Source organism: Mesoplodon mirus (genome assembly GCF_964341445.2).
Source record: "Mesoplodon mirus genome assembly, chromosome: 2".
NCBI classification, from domain to species: Eukaryota; Metazoa; Chordata; class Mammalia; order Artiodactyla; family Ziphiidae; genus Mesoplodon; species Mesoplodon mirus.
The window spans coordinates 40,428,047-40,451,937 of record NC_138977.1 but is presented as its reverse complement, the minus strand read 5'-3'; the positions used below and the strand labels follow the sequence as shown (position 1 = coordinate 40,451,937).

At 42.9% G+C, this 23,891-nt stretch overlaps 1 protein-coding gene across 1 annotated transcript in view; it reads right to left on the bottom strand.

Annotated features, from left to right (window-relative positions):
- SCD5 (stearoyl-CoA desaturase 5) overlaps positions 1–23,891 on the bottom strand; it is a 160,281-nt gene that overhangs the window by 56,519 nt on the left and 79,871 nt on the right. Inside the window, exon 2 of the mRNA XM_082606291.1 lies at positions 17,605–17,735. Coding sequence (XP_082462417.1) covers positions 17,605–17,735 — 131 coding nt within the window. The remainder of the gene's footprint in view (positions 1–17,604; positions 17,736–23,891) is intronic.

Sequence of the window (23,891 nt, the reverse complement as noted above, 5' to 3'; positions counted from 1 at the left end):
ACAATTGTGAGCCACATATGTGATTTAAATTTTCCTAGTAGCTACACTAAAAAAGTGAAAATAAACAAGTAAAAAATCAATTTTAATCATATATTTTTCCTTAACATATTACATCCAAAATATCACTCAATATATTATTAGCATAAAATCATTAATGACATATTTTATATGATATTTTTCTGTACCCATATTTCAAAACTGGGCTTGTATTTTACAATTCCATCACACCTCAACTTGGACCAACCACATGTCAAGTACTCAGTAGCCACGTGTGGCTAGTGGCTACCATATTGGACAGGGCTAACCCATGGTTTGGACACTTTTCTATATGTGTTATACTTTTAAAGATTTTTTAAAATTCAATGTTGATTATGGGTGAGAGTGAGAAATTGGCACAAACCATGTGAAGGGCAAATGAGCTGCAAGTATTAAAAGAGCTAAAATTGTGCAATTCGTTTTCTGGAGTTTATCTTAAGGAAATAATCATGGCTGTGTGCAAATATTTAATCACAAGGATGCTCCTTGAAGTGAAAACTTGGAAAAACCCTGAATTTCCACATAACAGGATTTGACTTTGTACCTTGTGATACATTAGTTAATTGAATACTCTGTGTGTGTGTGTGCACACACACACACACGCATGTGTGTACATAGAAAGTTTCCAAAGAGAAATATTAAGAAAAAGTCTTCGGGTTACCTTAGGGGAGGTAAGACTGGGAGGTAGGAGAAATACTTTTACATTTTATTCTATACTCAGAAATTTTTAACAAGAGCATCTGTTCGTTTTGTATTTAAAAACTCACAAAAAGGGATATTGTAGTATTGACATGGAGAGATGAGATAGAAGGTAGTTAAGTGAAAGACAGTTTTCAAAATAAAAGATGCAGTAATGAATGCATTCTTAATTAAAATATGTATTTAAGCACAGAAAAATTTTAAAGTATAAGTCAACATGTTTACAGTTGTTCTCCGTAGGGAGTGGGGCAGTGGGTGATTTTTAATTTTTTCTTTCAGTTTGTCTGTATTTTCTACGTTGTTAGAATGATCAAGTTTTTCTTTTGTAATATGAGGGAAACATTATTTTTAAATTTCTATACTCTGGAATCAAAATAACCCGGCTTCTGCCATCAGCCCCAGGTTAGGAAAAACTATGAAGCAGTAATACTCATCTAGTAATCCAGTCAGTGATATATCTTTTTTTTTTTTCTGTTACCTTTTCTGCCTTTTTTTTTTAATTGGAGTATAATTGCTTTACAATGTTGTGTTGGTTTCTGCTGTACAATGAAGTGAATCAGCTATATGTATACATATATCCCCTCCCTCTTGGGCCTCCCTCCCATCCCCCACCCCATCCCGCCCATCTAGGTCATCACAGAGCACCAAGCTGAGCTCCCTGGCCTATACCACAGGTTCCCACTAGCTATCTGTTTTACACATGATAGTGTATTTATGTCACCCTTCTCCTATCTTCATTCTTATTAGCACTAACCAACCAATCACACCGCAACCAGGGTGACAATGCCCTCACTTAAACCCATCCTTTGTGTTGTACCTCTATTACTTCACTCTCCATCATAGATAATATCCCTAAATGGGATCCCTGCTGAGACGGTAGAAATTGAAATTGATCATGTGGTGATTTTTCTCCATAAGCGCAGCCTTTGTGTATTCTCTGGGACTTGAGCAAAGATAATCAATCTCAAAATCTCCACTGAAGCAGATTTTGAAGCAACCCACTCTGTCAAAACTACTCCTCCCCCACTTCCTTTTATGTTCAGAAAAAATTCTTGAATCAAGTCCTTTAAATGGCAGTAGGGGAAACTGTCTTTTAAGGCCCACGTAATCTGCTCTGGGTAGCAAGATGAAGGCCAAGTTAAACAGCATTTAGCTTGTCCCAGTCAACAGATCTGAAACCAGAACCAGTGACTGGCTTTCCCCTAGCATAGCTGCAAACAGATGCTTGCTTCTGACCAGACACTAGTGTGGTTGTTCTGTCCCCTAATTCAATTGTGTGGCTGCTTAAAATTCCAAAAGGGAAAGTTTACCAGGTGGCTTCAAAATATAGCCAAGGGAATTCCACTTGTATTCATAATACATCTTTGTTTTCAGTCAGTAGTGAAAAAGAAACTAGGACCAACATGTTAGCTTCAATAGGCAAGTTTTAGAGTAGAATGTGTGTATATGCGTGTGTGTGTGCATGTTTGTGTGTGTGTGTTTTTGTGTCTTGTGAGTAATGATGTTCTGTCTGAGAAAAAGAGTCGTTTTATCAAGGGAGTCAAAGAGGGAAAGATGCTGTAGCCTCCACTCTTTAGCGACCCTAAGGCTCATTTGAAATAGACTTTATCTCAGTCTCTGGGGTCTGAATTTAATCTCCCCCAGTTCAGATGCCAACACTGTACTATTCAAACAGTGAAGGACATTCGGTGCTTTCCCCACTGTTGATACTGGGTCAGTATTGATTTCCTTCCAGATAATACTAGCAATCTGTAAGAAGAGCCCAGAAAGTCCCCAAGAAAAGCCTGGCAGCAGTCTTCACCACCTGGCAAACTGCAGCTTCGAGAGAATAAGTCCCCACTTGCTGCCTAGTCCTCCTGTGCCACTCAGCCTGGGGAGGTTTTAGGAGCCAGGCAAATGTTCAAAGGCCAACTTTAGCGGTTTAAAAAAGTGTTTGTTGACAAAACTTAAAGATTGCAAAGTAAGAAAGGGGGTCTCATATTTTCTTTTGTTACTCCAGTATTTATCTCTTACAACGAGAATGTATTTGAGTAAGACATATTTTTTATTTTATATTTTTAATTAATTAATTAATTTTATTTTTTGCTGCGTTGGCTCTTCGTTGCTGCGCGTGGGCTTTCTCTAGTTGTGGTGAGCGGGGGCCACTCTTCATTGAGGTGTGAGGGCTTCTCATTGCAGTGGCTTCTCTTGTTGCGGAGCATGGGCTCTAACAGTGCAGGCTCCAGTAGTTGTGGCACATGGGCTCAGTAGTTATGGTACATGGCCTTTGTTGCTCCATGGCATGTGGGATCTTCCCGGACCAGGGCTCAAACCTGTGTCCCCTGAATTGGCAGGTGGATTCTTAACCACTGCACCACCAGGGAAGTCCAACACATTTTTTTTTTTTGCTGTACATGGGCCTCTCACTGTTGTGGCCTCTCCCGTTGCGGAGCACAGGCTCCGGACGCGCAGGCTCAGTGGCCATGGCTCACGGGCCCAGCCGCTCCGCGGCATGTGGGATCTTCCCGGACCAGGGCACTAACCCGCGTCCCCTGCATCAGCAGGCGGACTCCTAACCACTGCGCCACCAGGGAAGCCTCAACACATATTTTTAAAGCACATTTTTAACACACATTTTAAAGATTGCTTGGGTAATCCTCTTGGTAGACTAGTTTGCCTTCTGTGAATCTTTCCAGTTTGGGTTTTGGAGGATTTTGGTCCATGATGTGACCATTGTTTAGTTTCCTAACCTAGATCTCCTTTACTCCATGAGTCAAAATTTTGGGGAAGAAAGGGCCTGGAAAACAATGACAGCCCTGTAGCCATGGACACATCTCACTCCCAGATTTTGGTTTTTAAATACCATTCCCCACTAAAAAGGAATAAGGACTCTTTGGTGAAATAGCTGGTGCCGGGACAAAGGTAGGAAAAGCACAAGAGGAACTTGGTATATTTTGTTATGCCAGAAAGTAAGGAATTGCTCAAAAACTGATGGGGACATGTCAAAAGGACACAGGAGTCCATCTGTAGTGCCTCCCACTGAACAAACTGGGGTAATTTGATGAATAGTTTGGGGCATTAAGACAAATAATAGCAGGAATGTATTAAAATCCACTTAATAAAATAAGAACCCACGAGCCCATAATAAATAAATAAACAAGAAGTAAAATGCCAACCAACAAATGCAGAAGAAATAATGGAGCTAGAAAATAACCATTTTGCAGGTGTCATGGCAATAACCAATTCAGGCAAGACTCACCAAGGTGTGCTAAAATTATTGGGTAAAATGTTGATGAAAAAAAACATATTACATAGGTTCATAGGATCTCAGCATAAATTACTCATTAATTACCAATGGAAAAATAATAATCTTACAGTGGAGAAACCAGGTAGACACCACCTTAACTAAGTGATTGAAGGTCATACAACCAATAATATGACAAAGTGATACCATGTGCCTCTTGTTTGATGCCCAGGACACAAGATCATTAATGTAGCATTCCTGCCCCAAATGCACAATCTTGTGTGTAGTTATGAGGAAACATGAGCAAACCAAAATGAGGAGCATCCTGCAAAATGACTGGTCTGCACATTTCAAAAATGTCAATGTCGGGCTTTCCTGGTGGCGTAGTGATTGAGAGTCCGCCTGCTGATGCAGGGGACACGGGTTCGTGCCCCCGTACGGGAGGATCCCACATGCCGTGGGGCGGCTGGGCCCGTGAGCCATGGCTGCTGAGCCTGCGTGTCTGGAACCTGTGCTCCATAATGGGAGAGGCCACAGCAGTGAGAGGCCTGCGTACCACAAAAAAAAAAAAAAAAAAAAAAGTCAATGTCATAACGTCAAAGAAAGACAAAGGAACTATTCCAGATGAAGGGGAACTAAAGAGACAGGTCAACTCATTGGTATGCAGGATCCTGAACTGGTTCCTGGGCTAGGATCCTGAATATAGTATTGTATCAACATTAAGTTCCCTGGTGTTGGCACATGTACTGTGTTCCTGTGAAATGTCTTTCCCACTAGGAAATGCACACTGAAGTATTTAGGGATGAAGAGGCATGAAGTTTATAACTTACTTGCAGATGATTCAGGAAAAAAATAACAAGAAGACTGCATATACTACACATAGATGGAGAAAGAGAATAATAAAGCAAATGAGGCAACGTGTTAACAATTAATGAATCTGGGTGAAACTATTTCAAAATAAAAAGTTAAAGCTTAAAAAACCTCTCAAGGGCATCTTTCTTTAAAAATCTCAGATTTTCTCCTTTCACTCCATTCCTACACCACCACCCTTGTTCAGACTTTCATCAGTTTACCTGGACTCCTGTAATGCCTTCTAAAGCCTCCTGCCTCTAGTCCTTTCCCCTCCACAGTACATTTGGTACACTGCAATCATACTCCCCATATTCATATGACCCCCAAACCTATCATTCTCTTGCTTCTGATTTGACAACCTCTCTGTATTACTTTTCTCATCAAGCCTAAACATTTCTTCTTCTTAGCAATCAAATAGCTTCAACTGGCCTGAATATTCTTATCTTTCCCACTTTATTTATTCTTTAATTTGACAAATATGTACTGAATGTTGGTATGTGCTAGAAGATAAAGAAGGAACAAGACAATCAAGGTTATGTCCTCAAACAGTTTATATTTTATGGAGGGGACAAACATAGATAAAATCAGGTGCTATGCAGCAAATAAGTATGGGGATATACAAGGGTGACATTGAGATAGGCAAGGACTTTCTGATCAGGTAACCTTAGGCTGTGGGAGTTGGGTGGGAGTGAGAGAGGGAGAAGGGAATTGTCTCAGGGAGAGGGAAGGACGTGGCACAGTCCAGGGGCTAAGAGAAGACCAGCATGTCTGTGCATGGAGGGCAAGAGTGGTGCAAGATGAGGTCTGGGAGGTTTTGTGGTGAAATAAAGATATACCTGGTCTTTGTCCCCAGTGGTTCCTGGTACAGAGATTAAAAAACTGTTGGAATTTCCTGAGCGATAGGAATGACATCATTATGCTAATGAGGTGACTCAGTAGGGACACCTGGATAGCTTCAGGATTGGGGCTGGTCACCAGAAAGACCAAGCATGTGATTAGAGGGTTGGCCCTTTGGTAGGGGAAGGGGACTAGAGATTGAGCTCAGTCACATGGCCAGTGATTTAATCAATCACACCTTTCTAATAAAACTCTAGTAAAAGCTCTGGACACTGAGGCTCAGAGGATCCCTAGCTGATGAACCCACTGATGTGCAGGGAAGGTGAGGCGAGCTGACTCCACAGGGAGAGGCGAAAAAACTCTGGATGAGGGATCCTCCCAGACCTCCCACTGTGTGTCTCTTCCATTTGGTTGGTCCTGATTTGTATCCTTTATAATAAAACTGTAATAGTAAGTATAGCACTTTCTTCAGTTCTGTGAGTTGTTCTAGCGAATTACTGAACATGAGGGAATTGTGGGAAACCCTGAGTCTGTAGATATGGGGGGCCTGGAGACCCCTGCTTGTGGCTGGATCTGAAGCACGGGCATCCATGTGGAGGACTGGGGCTTTTCTTTGTGGATCTGAAGCCGACTCAAATGGTTAGTATTACAATTGTATTGAAGTACACCCACGTGGAGTGGAAACAGAGCACTGGTGTGTAAAGCCTGATCACACCAGGGCTTCTATGCCATGATAACAAGGTTGGATTTCATTCCAAAGACAATGCTCTGCCACTGAAAGATTTTCTTTTCTTGCTAGAGAGTGGTTTAATTTTCAGTAAGTTCTCTCTGGCTGCAATACGGAGAGGGGCAAGTGCTGGGGTTTTTGTAGTAGTCCAGGCAAGAAACAGTCATGGCTTGGACTAGAGAGTGGCAGAAATGAGAATTATTCCATTTCAAGATATAACTGAGCAGTAGAACTTAAAGAGATTGGCTAAAATATTGGATGAGGGATGATTAGGGAACTAGAGGAATCATGGATGACACCCAGATTTCTGGTGGGGAAAACTAGGAGAGAAGTAGTTTGGGGAGACAGGCTAGAGTCACAACTTTAATTTTGGGCACATTGATTTTGAGATGCCTAAGAGACATCCAGTGAGAGATGCCACACAGTCAACTGGATTTGCAAACTGACGTTACACCAGTCAGATTCTTTCTTCAATCAGACCCATTTTCTACTGCTCCGAGACCCCACACAGTATGTCATGATCATTCCTCCCTCTCTACCTTAGCTCAGATGTTTCCTTATGTTCCCCTACTTCTTCCTTGCCTATGCAAATCCTTTTTACCTTTTGAGTTTTCAGCTCAAAACTTCCCTTCTTCATTAGGCTCTATCTTAATATCTTAATTCATATTCCTATTTTTGCAGCCCTAAGAGTCAGTATGAAGCTTTCAAGCAATTTAACTCCACATTGTCTGGTTAGAGTCCCTCCTTATTATACTTAGGTCTAGCCTGTTCTGTCCGATCGTAAGCTCCTCATGACAAGGGCCATTTCATATATATCACTTGTGTTCCTCACAAGCGCATAATGGTTTATGCACCTTTAAATTCAAAGAGAATTAACCAGCAGATTTACACAAAAAGCTATAGAAGAATAAATAGGAGAGATAAAGATAATCAAATGTGTCTGCCTTCTAGAAGAGTTTTTAAAAGCAAGGCTAAAAATTTCCTCTGGCATATGAAATTATAAATTTTACCATTAATTAAAATTGTTGATTCAATGACTTCTATAGCTATCATACCTTTGGAGTTTAATAAAGCATGTAAAACAGCATCCTTGAAACATTTGTGTGACAAGAGCTCTGGTTGTTGCTAGTAGGAACTAGGACAGGATGATTGAAAAGCTTGAACCTTAATAAACAAGAACAAAAGATGAAAAATAGCTCAATATCTATGGGGAAGGCCCCTATCTAATGGAAGGCCCCAATGGATGTTAGATCTAGCTTTATTTAGCACCTTCATTAATGACTGGGAACAAAGCGTATACATTTAATAACATTTTTGGTTGGTGCCAAGTTAGGAGGTGCTGCAGACATCACTGAGGACAGAGAAATAACACAAATGGATCTAAAGAGGTTAGAAATATGAATAGAAATGATCACAATGAGATCTGATTTAAGAAAAATGCAAATGAAGGCAGCTGGGAGAGAAATCATCCAAAATGCAAAATAATCAGTGGGTTGGGAAACCTAGAAAGCAGCAACATAAGAGTTTCTGGCAGGATAGCAGTGGAATGAAGAATAAGCAGTGACAACATGCTAGCTCAGCCCAAATACTTGGTGGCAGGTACAGGAAGAAGTAGCTTGTCAAGGAATTGCATTGTGACACAGTCTCCTTCAACTCCCATAAGCATTTCTGGAGACAGTGTGGAAAAATAAACAAACAAAAATGTTCACAGATATTTGGCCCTTAGTTTTTTTAGTTGTTAGAAAAGGGATTAGACTTAGTTTCTAAGGTCCCTCAGCTCCAACCTTTTGTGGTTCCAGGAGAGACTGGTGGGGGAGTAGGGATTTAGGGGGCTGGGGGGAGTAGGGGAAGAATACGGATAAGGGGATGCCCTGCCTGTGCGCTACTAAACATCTTCTGTGTGAAACGAAGGCAGAATGAAACATTTAGCTTGAAAATATGTTTCAGAATAGATTCCAAATTGACAGGACTGGAGGTGGAATTCATCTTAAATAAGAGTAACTTTCATCCAATATAGGTGTGGAACCAAATTAACATGTAAAAATCTGGTAGCTATTTGTTTGCAAAAATACCCTCGACTTTATTTACCAAGTATTTCTTTCAATAAAAACTCTCTGTATGCCTTTAAAGTATATCATTTTTTATTTACAAAATTTAATCACCTTGATTAAATTTAATCAAGGAATTCATACATTGTACTACAAAGAGGGTAAGATTTGTATAAAGAGTCTCTGTTATATTTGAGGAGGGCAACATGAGAGATGGACTAGCCCTACTGGTTGGCATGTCCATCTACAGAATTGCTCTCTCTTCTCAGGACACCTCAGGCTATCACCTTTTCATTCCCTTGAAGTGGTTTCACTCATGTCACCTGCTTCCACTGACCTAGACCCACAGCAAAGAAGGAGGTGAAGCATCTTATGGGGGTGGAGCCATCTTAATCTCTACTTTAAAAGGGACATTTTTATTGGTAGGAAGTGTGGTTAATCCTACCAGGCAGGCACAGAGGGAAAATGCTGGGCCTCATGCAGCAGCCCCGGGAGAGTTTCTTCTCTCTCCTGTTTCCCACCTCCACCCCGTCATCTGTCAGAGTATCCCGCAGTACTGATGGAGTCACAAAGCAGCATGTATACAACAAAGCTTTGATGAATCCGTATATCACCAGAGCTCAGAGACAGCCAAGCTATTTGTCCTTTCTACTTGACTCCAAAGGTGCCCAGGAGGGCAAGATGCTGTGGAAGGAGATGATGTGAGGCAGGTGTGCAAGTCATCTTCCAAAACTACACCAGGAAGGCTTCTCCAGGCATCGGGGTCAGGACGACTTCTGCCGCTGCCTGTTGACACAGCAGGAGGAAACCAACCACATCCACCCATCTTGCCAGAGGAAGGTGAATCTGTTTCTGCCATGTGGAAGAAGGGCTGTACATCTGAAGCTTAGGGTGGTTTTTAGGGAAGACGGCACACCCTGAAACGGGATCTCTGCCCTGAGAGTCAGACCTGCACGGGATGCCATGCAAGCTTCAGGATTCTTGAGTCCGCGGCATGTTTTTTTCTCCTTCTAACCAACTGCCACTCCACGCTGCTGCTAACACCCTGAGCCGTCCTCGAGGGCACTGCCTCAATATGCAGTCTCCCTCCTCGACAGGCTCTCCCCATGGAGACCCAGCCTTGGGGGTGAGTCCACCATCCTGAATCTGGTACAACATCTCCCAGGTCTCATGACGGTGGTCTGAGGCTCACTTTTGCCATAGAAATGTATGAGGCACGTCGCTCCCCTGCCTAAAATCTTGCAGTTCCTTTCCAGGGCTGCACTGGTGTGGCCCTGCTCCCCTCTCGGGCCTCTCCTGTGACCATCTTCTCCCTCACTCCCTTGGACCAGCCACACGGGCCATCTTGCTCCTCCTTGAACGCACCATACTTGTTCCCACTTCTGGCTCGTCCTTCTGTCTGGACTGCTCTTCCCATACCTGTTCCCTCCCTTAGGTCTCAGCTCTAATGTCACCTCCTCAGCGACGACATCTTCCCTGATCATCCTCCCTAAGGAAGCCACCCTCCCTGGCATTCTTTATCACTGTGTTTAAATTCTTCATCTTCAGGCTTCCCTGGTAGCGCAGTGGTTGAGAGTCCACCTGCCGATGCAGGGGACACGGGTTTGTGCCCCGGTCCGGGAAGATCCCACGTGCCGCAGAGTGGCTGGGCCAGTGAGCCATGGCCGCTGAGCCTGTGTGTCCGGAGCCTGTGTTCCGCAATGGGAGAGGCCACAACAGTGAGAGGCCCACGTACCGCAAAAAAAAAAAAAAAAAAAAAAAAAAAAAAAAAAAACTTCATCTTCTTCTCTCTCTCTGAATAAACTTGTTTATTCATTTGCTTATTTATTTGCTCTCTCTCCCACTGGAATATACACATTAATGAGGATAAGGACCTTGTCTGTCTTTTTCTCCAGGGCTGAGAATGATGCTTAATGCACATATTTACCAAATGAAAAGACAAATAGACACGTTGATCCTGGGACAGGCATTAGGGCATTGCAGTGAGAGTGTGTCCTCTGGAGTCAAGCTGCCTGCACGTGCATCCCCCTTCTATATGTCTTAGTCTTGAATCTGTATGTCCTTGGACATGTTACGTAGCCTCTTTCTTTCATCTATCAAATGAGGAAAATGACAGTATCTACTTTGTACGGGTATTGTCAGATCACTGAAATACATAATGAAGTGCTGGTATATAGTTAGGGCTCAATAATTGTTGCTGTTTTGTTGTTATATACCTGCCAAAGTTCATGACCCATGACCCTGTGTTTCACTTGACGTATTTATGAAGCACACGGTAACTTCCACTTTCCAGTCTGACACGTAATGAGCTTGGAAGTATTTACTTCCATCCTTGCAACAAGAAAAAAAAGCCAAGTAAACTGAAAATCAACAAGTCTTCTTAGATCTATCAGAGAATTGAGGTCATGGGGCAAACTGCTGCACCAAAAACTAGAGAGATGGACAGGCAGTTATGGAGAATCAAAATCTAGCAGGAGCAGAGGTCCTGGTGCCAGGATGGGTAGGAATACTTTAAGGTGTAATTGATGAATTGCTGGAGGTTTAGTGTGGATGAGCTTGAGAGTTAAAAGCTCCTAGGGAGCAGTCCAGGCGCCCCGACACTTTCATGAATTTTACCTCCAGGATCCCTACCAGGTTCTCACTATGATCAACTGACAAAAATCCCCTTGCTCTTCCAGCAGGAGGGGGAGAAAAGTAACCATTTTGAAATTCAAGGCAGAATCTCTCTGTTCCCCTTAGCAAGATCTGTCCTCAAGAGAAATGATTTTACCAGAGCTTAATCAACTGGGGTTTTACCAAAGCCTGACTAACCTGGGGGGAGGGAAATACTCAGCTCCAGCTCAACAAAAGACTGAGACGTAGTCACAGGACTGAGGATGCTCCCCCTCACCTCCATGTCGATAGGGCTCCTGTACAATAACAGTGGATTTGACTGAAAGAACTAAAAGCCTTAACTCCTGTTTAAGAAGAAGTCTCTAGGAAAGCCCAGAGACAGCGAAGGAAGGACAAAAACAAGGCCACTAGAGGAAACCAAGGAGCTATAGCACAAGGTAACACAGCCTAATTTCTAGTCAGATAAGCATAAAACCTCACACTAAAGCCCTATTTCCTCAGTTCCTGTTACCCAGTACATCATGTTCAGCTTTGAACAATAAATTACAAAGTATGCCAAAAGGCAAAAAAATACCATCTTAAAAGAAAAAGCAAGCATCAGAACCAGACTCAGATATGAGAGAGATGTTGGAGTTATCAGACTGGTAATTTAAAACAATTATGGTGGGCTTCCCTGGTGGCGCAGTGGTTGAGAGTCCGCCTGCCGATGCAGGGGACACGGGTTCGTGCCCCAGTCCGGGAAGATCCCGCATGCCATGGAGCGGCTGGGCCCGTGAGCCATGGCCACTGAGCCTGCGTGTCCGGAGCCTGTGCTCCACAATGGGAGAGGCCACAACAGTGAGAGGCCCGAGTACCGCAAAAAAAAAAAAAAAAAAAAAAAAAAAAAAAAAAAAAAACAATTATGGTGGACTTCCCTGGTGGTGCAGTGGTTAAGAATCTGCCTGCCAATGCAGGGGACATGGGTTCAAGCCCTGGTTCTGGAAGATCCCACATGCCATGGAGCAACTAAGCCCATGCACCACAACTACTGAGCCTGTGCTCTAGAGCCTGCAAGCCACAACCACAGAGCCCACGTGCCAAAACTACCGAAGCCCACGCACCTAGAGTCCATGCTCCGCAACAAAAGAAGCCACCACAGTGAGAAGCCCATGCACCACAATGAAGAGTAGCCCCCGCTTGCTGCAACTAGAGAAAGCCTGTGCACAGCAACGAAGACCCAACGCAGCCAAAAATAAATAAATTTTAAAAATAAATAAATAAAACAATTATGATTGATATGCTAAGGGCTCTAATAGAAAAAGTGGACAACTTGCCAGAACAGATGGGTAATATAAGCAGAGTGATGGAAACTCTAAAAAAGAATGAGAAGAAACTGCTAGAAGTCAGAAAAACTGTAACAGATGAAAAATGTTTTTAATGGGCTCATCACTAGACTGGACATGGCTAAGGAAAGAATCACTGAATTGAAGACTAAGTTGCTGTCAATAGCAACTTCCCAAACTGAAATGTGAAGAGAAAAGATGGAATAGAATATCTAGGAACTGTAGGACAATTATAAAAGGTATAAGTTGTGTGTAATGGGAATACCAAAAGGAGAAGGAAAGAAGTATGGAAGGAAGGAAAGAAAGAAGGAGGGAGGGAGAGAGAGAGAGAAAAGGAGAGTGGGCAAGAGGGAAGGAGGAACAAACAGACAGTAGAAATATTTGAAGTAATAATGGTTGAAAGAAATGTTTCTAAAATTAATGACAGACACCAAACCACAGATCCAGGAAGGTCAGAGAGTACCAAGCAGGATAAATAGCAAAAAATCTATACTTAGGCATATCATATTCAACCTGAAGACAAAAAGAAAATCTTGAAAGAAACCAAAGGGAGAAAAAAACACCTTACCTATACAGGAGTGAGGATAAGAATTACACCAGATTTCTCTTAAGAAACATATAAGCAAGAAGAAAATGGAGTAAATTATTTTAAATGTTGAAAGAAAAATGCACATCCTTGAATTCTGTACTCAGCAAAGTTATTCTTCGAAAGTGAAGAAGAAATAAAGACTTTCTTAGACAAACAAAAATTGAGGAAATTTGTCACCAGTAGACCTGCCTGGCAAGAAATCATAGAAATTCTTTAGAGAGAAGGAAAATAGCATGGGTTTGAAACTTAGATTCACATAAAGAAAGAAGAGTGTTAGAGAATGAATAAATGAAGGTAAAATAAAATCAAGTTTCTTATTCTTAATTGATCTAACAGATAACAGTTGGCTTGAGGTAATAATAGCAAATATGAATTTGGTGATTATAGCTTATGGATATGTGAAATGAATGTCAGCAATGTCATAAGGGACGAGAAAGAGGAAGTGGGAATACTAGTGCAGTACCTGAAGTGGTACAGCGTTATTTGAGAGTGGACTTGGACTAGTTCTAAATGTATTTTGCAAACTCTAGAGCAACCACTAAAAAGAATTTGAAAAGAAGTATGATTGACATATCAAGAGAGGAAAGAAAATAGAATCATATAGAATGCTCAAATAAAACCAGGGAAGACAGAAAAAGAGTGAAAGACAAAAAAAAAGAAAGAAACAAAGAACAAGGGCAATGAACAGTAAACAGAAACATGGTAGATATTAATTCACCCTTATCAATAATCACTTTAAATGTGAATGGTCTAAATATACCAGTTAAAGACAGGGACTGCCAGGGTGGATAAAGAACAAGACCAAATTAAAAGTTGTCTACAAATCACACGGTTGGGCATCACATAAGAACATCCATGGGTAAGCCAAAAGATGCATGGGGCAGGGGCGGGGGGCTGTGGTCAGGAGACTTAGGTTTCAGTCTGGTCTATCCACTAACTAGCTGTGTGACTTTTGACAAGTCACTGACATGCTTTGGGCCTCTCTTTATCCTTCTGTAAAACAAAGGGGACTTAGACTAAATTTCTTTATCTCCCTTACAGCTTGAAATCCAATGCCTCTTTACTAGGATCTGATGAGTAAATGTGGACAGTAAGGAAGGGGACTGAAGCATCTACAGGTGCTTTTGGTTGGACTGACTTCACAAGAGACCCAGCTGTAGCCAGCAGGAGTGTGTGCATGAACATGACAACACAAATCCAAAGTCCTGGCTACGTTGTGAAAACTGAACTCTTGGAGACCACTGTATGGCAGGAATCCCTTACCTGGGTCCATATTTGACTAGGAGAAAATTACAAGAAGTCTGCAAGCAGCTTTCGGGTTGACTTGCAACCTACTGGTCAGGAAGGAGAACAGGTGAGAGAGGAATTCAGGAGGTCTTTGCTGAATGCAAGGGTGTGGAGGGGACAGAGGATTATTACAGCTCCTTGTCTGGCATTCCTGCCCCATCATCATCTTTTCAGACTAAAAGTACCTCACCTTTCCCACTATTGCCCTCTGAGCCATATATACGTCCTCTACAGAACAAAGAGAAAAGGGAAGTTCAAATGTTTCAGTCACAATTTTAAAACTGCTCTTAATCGGGGTCCCAACCACTGCTACCGGTCCCCAGCCCGTTAGGAACGAGGCCGCACAGCAGGAGGTGAGCAGGGGGCGAGTGAGCGAAGCTTCATTTGCCGCTCCCCATGGCTCCCCATTGCTGGCCTTACCACCTGAACCATCCATGCTCCCCCTCATCTGTGGAAAAATTGTCTTCCACAAACCAGTCCCTGGGGCCAAAAAGACCACTGCTCTTTTTTATTTTTTTATTTTTTTTTTGCGATACGTGGGTATCTCACTGTTGTGGCCTCTCCCGTTGCAGAGCACAGGCTCCGGACGTGCAGGCTCAGCGGCCATGGCCCACGGGCCCAGCCGCTCCGCGGCATGTGGGATCTTCCCGGACCGGGGCACGAACCCGTGTCCCCTGCATCCGCAGGCGGACTCTCAACCACTGCGCCACCAGGGAAGCCCAAGACCACTGCTCTTAATGATCAAGATCTTGTTTGCAGCAGCTAGCAAAAGCCCTGCTGATCCTCAGAGATAACCATGACATGACTTGGTCCATTTTAGCCAAAGGATGACCAGACAGAAGAGAACCTTTGAAACTATCTTTAAAAACCCAAGGGGATATCAAAGGTAACCTGAATCAATGACTCTGCATTAAGTCAGGGTTGTAGGTCAGTACCCTAGACTGGCAGATCACAGCACATTTTTTACTTTCCCAGGCGGTTCTCTTCCTAGGGTTAAATGATCTGAATCAACTGAATTCTTTCCCTCTGACACAGGCATTGTATGGAAGCTGGCCCTTTGCTCATCTTAACAGATACCTCTCATCTAGGTCTAAGTGACATTGTTATAAAACTGCAGACCCATAAAGCACTATTTCCACTGGGAAACTGTGGAAAATCTAATATCCCATTAGATGGAAGCCTCCATGAAGGCAAGGATTGTGACTGTGTTTGCAAATCATTGTACGCACTATGCCTAGTTCAGTGCCTGCCACATCGTAGGTGCTCAATAAATATTTGCTGAATTAATGAAAAAAAATCCACTACAAATGTGGGCCTGGAGGAAGCATGCTTGGTTCAAATTCGATGATTTATGAAAATACTTTATAAAACTATTCATTCATTTAACAATCACTGAGTATTTTCTATATGATAGGCACAAAAATACAGAAAGGAATGAGATGGTGTGCTAAATCTCATAAAGAAGAGGGGAACGATATTCACTGAGTGCTACTATAAGCTAGGCATGTATTATTCATTATTTCATCCTCCCAGTAACCATGTGAGGTAAATATTATCAGGCCCTCCCAATTTTTGCAGATGAAGGAACAAAGATGTGCACAAAAGCCTACATCCAGCAAATGGCCTGAATTTATTCAATGACCTGGATACTTTCCTCCACAATATACTTTCCCCCCAAAATAAATTTAAAATCACAGTGTGATGTTCTGTTATGTGATGTTTTGTAAAGGAAACTTAGGCTCTCAAAAGTTGAGTTATAAACAAACAGTTTCATTTGGAAAAGAGGTTTAGGTTCTCAAGTTCAAGTTATATATATTGGAAAAAATTCTGGTAATAAAGGTGCTTTATAACTACATGAGCGTGTACTTGAAGGCTAAAAATAATAAATTGCTTGAACAAAATAAATGAAAATTACTGAGTTAAGTCCTAAATAGCATCTAAGACCTAAATTAATGTGTCTACCTTATCATTATCATAATCTATTGTTATGATAAATAAAGCACAACACTGAACTAAGATTGTTGAAGCCAAAATAAAGTGCAGCATAGTTCCCATTGCCAACAAAAGAACATGAAAACGAGAAGCTGCCAGCTGCTCCTTTGTGCAAACAGCTTCTTCCTAGGACCCTGGTGCCTATTCCCAACTGTGCTTGAATTATCCGGTAGATATTCATAATATGAACTGTGATCCCCGAGTGATGTAGTGTGCTAGATCCTTTTTGCTTTATGAATGCTCAGACAGGAGGGAAGCCTAAAATTGGGAAATGAATTCTTAGACACAGGGTAACTTAGACAAATGCTCAGGGTCAGGCTGTCTTGTAGGGATGGGAGGCCTGTTGCAGAGGTGACCACCTGACCTGCACATCTGAGGGTCACAGAGAGGCTCTTGAGTCGCCTGTTTCCCTGGACCCTAAAGCAGTTTTGGGAGTTGCCATTTCTTCCTAATGGGTGAAAATACACAGGACTTGAATCATCTACCCTCATAACACTGGCAGAAATTTTGAAAACAAATTGATCCCACCCACCCTCCCTAGATCAGATGAGGAATTGGGAAGACAGAGATTCATGATCAAACCAAAATTCCAGCAGCTCAGAAAGTGCTCAAGGTGGTGGGAAATGGCCTAGGACTGACACACTCCTCAAGGATATGGCCCAATCCTAGTACAGTTGTGACCCCATTTACATTTTTATCATGATTTCATAACAACTCTGAAAATAAAGTCATATTCTTATTTTTACAGATGAAGAAACTGGAGATGAGTGAGTCACAGCTAGCAACCATCAGAGTAAGACTTAAATCTTGAGTCTTCCAAATCCACATTGAATAATAGACTTTTCACCACAATCTTAAAGGGTGACCTCAGGAATACATGTTTTAGAAGCAGTGGCTTTGGAGTCAGAACTGCGTTTGCCTATCTGGATGTACCATTTTTTAGCCAGATAATTAGGTAAGTTCTTTAACTTCATTAAGCCTTAGTTTCCTCATCTGTAAAATGGGGGCATGCATAACACCTAGCTCGTGGGGTTACTGTGAGGATCAAAGGTGATATGCATATAGCATGCTCAGCACAGAACTTGGCCCTCATCAGAGCTAGACAGATGTTGAGGGTTTCGGGTCATGTTTAGGGCATGGACTCTGGAGGGAGGAATTTCCTTTCCTCCTCTGTAGTTTAGCATGCCTTGGTGCTCTAAGCCCCCCAGGAACATTTTATAGTATCTAAAGCTACAAGGATAAAAAGTTGACACAGTCAGGGAGTGCTTGGGCCTAGAGTGGGCGTGGAGGATGTCCACCCCACTGGGACCCCAGTGTGCCTCCTCCCACACTGCCATCTGCTCTAGGTCCCTACAGCAGCAAGGACCCTCCATCCCCACCTGGAAAGCCATGGAGTTGGCAGCGGCCAGAAATATCCTCAGAGGCAGCTTGGCCTTGTAGGACCTGTGGCTCCACAAGCGATGGGCACCAGCTGTCACACCCAGAGCAGTCAGGAGGAAGCAGAAGTAGGCTGCAAGACACAAGCAGGGAGAATGTCAGCAGATGTCAGTGCTTTTAAACTTCCCCCAACTTTTTTCTCTCCTGAATAGGAACCTGTGTGAAATGGTATCAGGGGAAGAATCTGCAATGTGAAGAATCAGTAACTTGGGGAAATGCAGGCTTTTTATTGATTTGTAGCTTTCCAGTACAGGCGGAAGTGGAGAAAACTTTCCTCAAGAAACTTTGACCTTGGAACATCATTTTTTCTATATCAAAGGAATCTTCTATTTGCAAATGTTTCTTGCCAGTCTGGATACAAAATCACAACCATATTAGTGTGCCTTTGTAATTCTTACGCATCCACTCTCGGTGGAGCTGAGATAGCTCTCTATCTTACTTCTTAACTGGCACCCATGGCAAGATAAGATCTATGAAGAGTGTACTTCTAAACGACAGTGCCCATTTTCAGTGCCCATTTTCAGGGCTTCCTTGGCTTGAAGGAACTCAGGCCAGACTTAAAGCAATGAAGTCCGGCTCAGAGCCAGTAAGAATGAGGCTAAAACTGACATCAAGGACAGCTGAGATTTGTCTTCTAGAGCTCCTCACTTATACCATCACTATGACTGAGCTGGTAAAGATGGACGGGGGTGGGGGGGGGAATTGTTTTAGAGCCAACCTACAGTGGAGCTTATTATCTGTCACACATTTAAATATATTATCTCTAATCCTCATAAAGAGTTATCTTCTCATTTTACAGTTGAGGAATTGGCTCTATGAGAGTTAAATCTTGCATATAAACCCAGGTCAGCCTAGTTCTAAAGCCTCTGCCCATGTTGCCCCTAGGTGGTGGTGGTGATTTGCTCTTTGTACGACACTTGGGAAAGGGTGAGCGCGTGGTAGGAAGGAGACCCCAAGGGACCAAGAAATCACGACTCCTAAGATTATTACAACTACTCTAGTGGTTTTAAAGCAATGTTCCCACACAAGCTAAATGTCTTACTTGGATTATCTTATTAAAACACATCAAACAACCCTTATAGGGTTTGTATTATTATTAGGACCATTTTACAGTTGAGAAAACAAAGGTTTAAAGAAGTTAACTAATTTCCCAGTGTCACAAGGTTAGGGAGTGTCTTTGCTAAGAGCCAAACCCAAGCCTGTCTGAACCAAGAGCAGAGTACCTGCCCTCTATACTGTCCTTGGTTTCAGGGAGACATCAACCAGGTAAATGGTTAGTTTTATCTTCACTTCTCTACACCCTACACCTTTAATATTGGATCTCAATCTAAATTTAAATGTGAGCTGCTTCCTTACTTGAGGGGAGAGCCCTAAACCAGGCTATATGTAGACAGGATCAGGCTTGCACACAATCCTACACAATTTCTTCTGGCACTTAACACATACAAGGCCCTCAATAAAGGAGTGCCAAAGACCAAGTGACCAGCTGTGAGTACATCCCTGAGCAGTTGTGAATGGTACCCAGGCCAAGTTCTTAGGGAACCCTCCGTAGGACTTCTTTGGGAGAATTACTAGGGTAACATCAGTGTCAATATACAGATTTAAAGGGAGCACACTGTTACACCTTCCAAAAGTCAAGTCTGACTCATCTTGATCCCAATCCATATTTATATGGTCTAAAAACTAGACTCACCCTTGGCACTAAGATTAATGAGTCTGAGTACATGTGGTTTTCATGAACTTGACAAATCATTCCTCCTTTGAAAGGTTAAAAACAAAAACCAATAATCTGCCCATAAATCACAGAAATTAGCAGTAAATAAAAAGCTCTGACCTCTTTTGTTATTGTAATTTAACCTTGGTCATGAGTCCATGAGATGGACAGCTATTTTCTATGTCATCCCTGGCCTTCATGGCTCTGCTAATAACATTTTTCCAACTGTCAAATAGTTAGGGAACAAGTGAAATCTATAATGGAAAAATTCAATGTGACCCTTTTTTTGCCAGTGGACTAAGACACTGGACCTTGGGTATAATAAGATGAATTCCCAGACTCCATGAAATATATTGGCCAAATGGAATCCCTCCAATCCATGGTTCCCAGACAGGGTCTTACCACGGACTATGGCATTGCCTTGTCCTTTTTAGGATCTCCAATATTTCAGGGGTCATTTACATGGTTGGTCTGTGCATGTCTGGGCCACTGACAACGGGCTCGAGTCAGAGCCTGTACTGGGCAGTAGTGGCTATTGGTTTTTCATGGTCTTTCTTTTGGCAACAGGAATGTGGCTGTGTGACCCAGGGCTGGCCTAGCATTATACCCCATCTTCCTTGTCCTGGGAATAAACACCTGACCCAACTTTTCTCTCTTCTGGCTTAAAGACTAAAGGTCACAAACCAATGCATGATTGTAATAGTAAAGAATGAGGCCCAGAAAGTGAGTCATGAAGATGATGGACAGAGCTAGCTCCACAAGAGCTAGAAGGATAACTGCCTGCATTGAGTCACTGGTTGCAGGCCCTGGAGTTCTATAGCTCTTCTTTTGATCCTGTGGGCCTCCCCAGTATTTCTCCTAGTGATGTGAGCCAACAAATTCCTTTTTCTTGCTTAAGACAGTTTGCACCGGATTTCTGATACTAAAATTCTGCAGAATCTCTAGGAAAGAAAGCAACATTCTGGTCACAGTCCAAATGAGGATAAACTGCAAAAACCCTGGGCTGGATGTGAGGCTTTATGGGCTGTTCCATTAAAAGGACTCAGTTTTCCTATTTTGACAGGGCTAATTTGAGAGGTTCTTAACCTGTCTTCTCTGATGTTTGTGGAAATTAATATCCAAACAAGTTCTGATGAATGCTGGCTAGCTGGATCTAAGGTATTAAAGTGCTCAGACACAGAAGTGATGATTTCAGAAAAAAAAAAAGAGTAATAAGCAGGACCAATAACTTTACCAAGTGACTTACACCTCATAGAGAAAGGTGCTAAAGCAATAGAAACCAGAATCACAAAATTACAGAACAGTAAGTGACAAACATGTTGGTCTGTACGCAAATAAGTGTCACCAATTCTAGTTACCTGAAGCCAAAAAGAAATGTATTAAAAAGATATTGAGTAGGGACTTCCCTTGTGGTCCAGTGGCTAAGACTCCGCACTTCCAATGCAGGGGGCCCAGGTTTGATCCCTGGTCAGGGAACTAGATCCCACATGCTGCAACTAAGAGTTTGCATGCCGCAATGAAGATCCCACATGCTGCAACTAAGACCCAGTGCAGCCAAATAAATAAATAAATAAACAAATATTTAAAAAAAAAGATATTCAGTAGCTTACAGAACTCATAGGAAGGTTGCAGGATAGGGCTTTTGTTCACAGCCTCCAAGATGGTCCCAACACTCTCCACCTCCTGGCATTCACAGCCTTGTGTAGTCTCCTACCCTTGAGTAACTTGCTTCTAACCAAAAGAACATAGTAACCTTGAGGGAATATCCGTTCCATGATTAGGTTACAAAAGATATGATTTCTGTTTTGCTAGCAGATTCTCTCTTCCCTTGGGCTTGGTGAAGTAAGCTGCCATGTTGGGAAGGCCCAGATGGCAAGGAACTCAGGCTTTCCTACAGCCACCAGCCGGTGAGGAAATGAGGCTCTCAGTTCAACAGTCCTCAAGGAACCGAGTCCTGCCAGCAATGGTGTAAGTGAGCTTGGAGTAGTTCCTTCCCCAGCTGAGCCTTCAGTTAAGACCACAGCCCTGGCCATCACATTGCTGCCTTATGAGAGATCCTGAAGCAGAAGACCCAGCCTAGCTGTACCTGGACCCCTGCTCCACAAAAACTATGAGAAAGTGAATGCATGTTGTTCTAAACTGCTAAATATCGGGGTAATTTGTTCTGCAGCTGTAAGTAACTAATGCAAGACTTAAGTAGGAAACTTGCCTCGAGGGAAGGAAGGCACAGTTTAAATCCCAGTTTAAGAACAGTTTGCCATCTACAGGAACAGAAAGTAGATTCACATTGCGTGGGGCTGTGGGGAATGACTGCTAACAGGTACAGGGTTTGGGGATAAAGAGTGATAAAAATGTTTGGGAATTGGGCTTCCCTGGTGGCGCAGTGGTTGAGAGTCCACCTACCGATGCAGGGGACACGGGTTCGTGCCCCGGTCCAGGAAGATCCCACATGCTGCAGAGCGGCTAGGCCCGTGAGCCATGGCCGCTGAGCCTGCGCGTCCGGAGCCTGTGCTCCTCAACGGGAGAGGCCACAACAGTGAGAAGCCCGCGTACCGCAAAAAAAAAAAAAAGTTTGGGAATTGATTTTGGTGATATTTGCACAATCCTGTGAATATACTAAAAACCAATGAATTGCACACTTCAAATAGGTGAGTTGTTTCTAAATTCTTTCTTCCCTCTTTCCCTTTCTCATATTTTTCTTCCTCCTTTTTTTCCCCTCCACAAATTAGAGGCCTTTGAGATGATAAGGTAACACTTATTAAGCATGTGCTCTGCACCAGGCATGCTTACATATATTAACCTATTTAATCTTCACAACCACCCTATGAGGTAGATGGGGTCAGTTATTATCACCATTTTATTTATTTATTTATATTTTAATTGACATATAGTTAATTTACAATGTTGTGTTACTTTCTGGTGTACAGCAAAGTGATTCATATATATATATATATGAATATATATACATATTCTTTTTCAGATTATTTTTCATTATAGATTATTACAAGCTACTGAATATAGTTTGCTGTGCTATACAGTAGGTCTTTGCTCTTTCTCTATTTTATATATAGTAGTGTGTATAATACTTCTTAAAATAACCTCCTTTCATTCACCTTCAAATATTTTGCACACATAAGATCATTGCAATCCCTATTACGGGAGTGATAAATGAAAAGATCAGTATTTGGGAACAGAGTGCAAAAAGAAGCTGGTTCCCATGATTTCTTAAACCAGTGCACAGTAAAAGTCCAATTCAAAAAAGAAAAATGCACCACACTGCATAACAGTGTCAGAAGGGAGGCTGGAGAAGGCAGCCTACTCTCACTGCATGCCTGCCACGGACCATCACTTTACCAATATATCTAATTTTATTGTTTTATTCCTATGAGGTAGATATCCTAATCCCCATTTTACAGATGGGCAAAACTGAAGCCCACAGCCATTAAGTAAATGCCTCTGGATCTCACAACGACAGAACTGGGGCCCAAAGGCCAGCTCAGTGCAGCCCCAAGCCCTCTCCTCTGGTGCAGTGGTCCTCAGCCCTGGCTGTGCATCGCAGTCATCTGGCATCTTTAACAGACGCGAGGCCCATGGGGCCAGTGAATCAGAGATGAGGGCCGGCAGAGCGGGCCCCTCTCTCCACAGGTGATTCTGATGCACTACCGGGCCTGAGAAATCGCTGCCCTATAAGGTACATCCTCCCTTAGAGACCATCTGGTCCCACCCCCTGAATTTACAGGTGGAGAAACCCAGATCCAGAGAGTATTGTGTTCCCTCCAACACCCCCCCCACCAATGAGCTGACCCCCACGGGGCTTCGTAAATGCTAAGCAGCTCCAGATCAGGAGAGACCCGCTTGCCCTTCTGTGTGAACTCGGGCCGTTTGCACTCTTCTCCTGGCGGCTCCCTTTGATGGTGCGAGCTGCTCGCCAGGCCCTCCACAGAGGAGTCTTTGATATCCAAGCCCCGGGCTGGCGGGCAGGTGTGCAGCGGGTCTCCCACAGGAGGACACGAAGCACAAAGCATGTGCGGACCTGTCTTCCACCGAGGGAAGGGAAGAGGCGAGGCGGAGGAAGGACCCAGAGGGCCAAGGCTCCTGGGGACAGGGCCACATGGGGGGTGGGGTGGAGCCTGTGTGGGAGGAGACAACGCACTTAGATATCTGCCTTTCTGGCCAGCTTCAGTGTTTTGAAAGTCACACTTGGGCTCTGGCCAGCAAATGACTGTTTCTCTTCTCCAGTCCTTCTGAGATTTGGCAGATAAATGGAGAAAGACAGACCCATAGATGCATAGACAGATACACGTAGAGATACAGAGATACATATAAGTAAATGATGGTCCACATGTCATAACGGTTAAGATGAACCTGGGGTTGAATCCCTGGTATATCACTTATCGGTGTGACTTACTCTCTAAACCTTGTTTTTTTCATCCATAAAGTGGGGAAAATAGTACCTGCCCTATGGGCTTGTTGTAAGGATAGAAAGAAGTAATGCACATAAAATGTTAGCCAGGC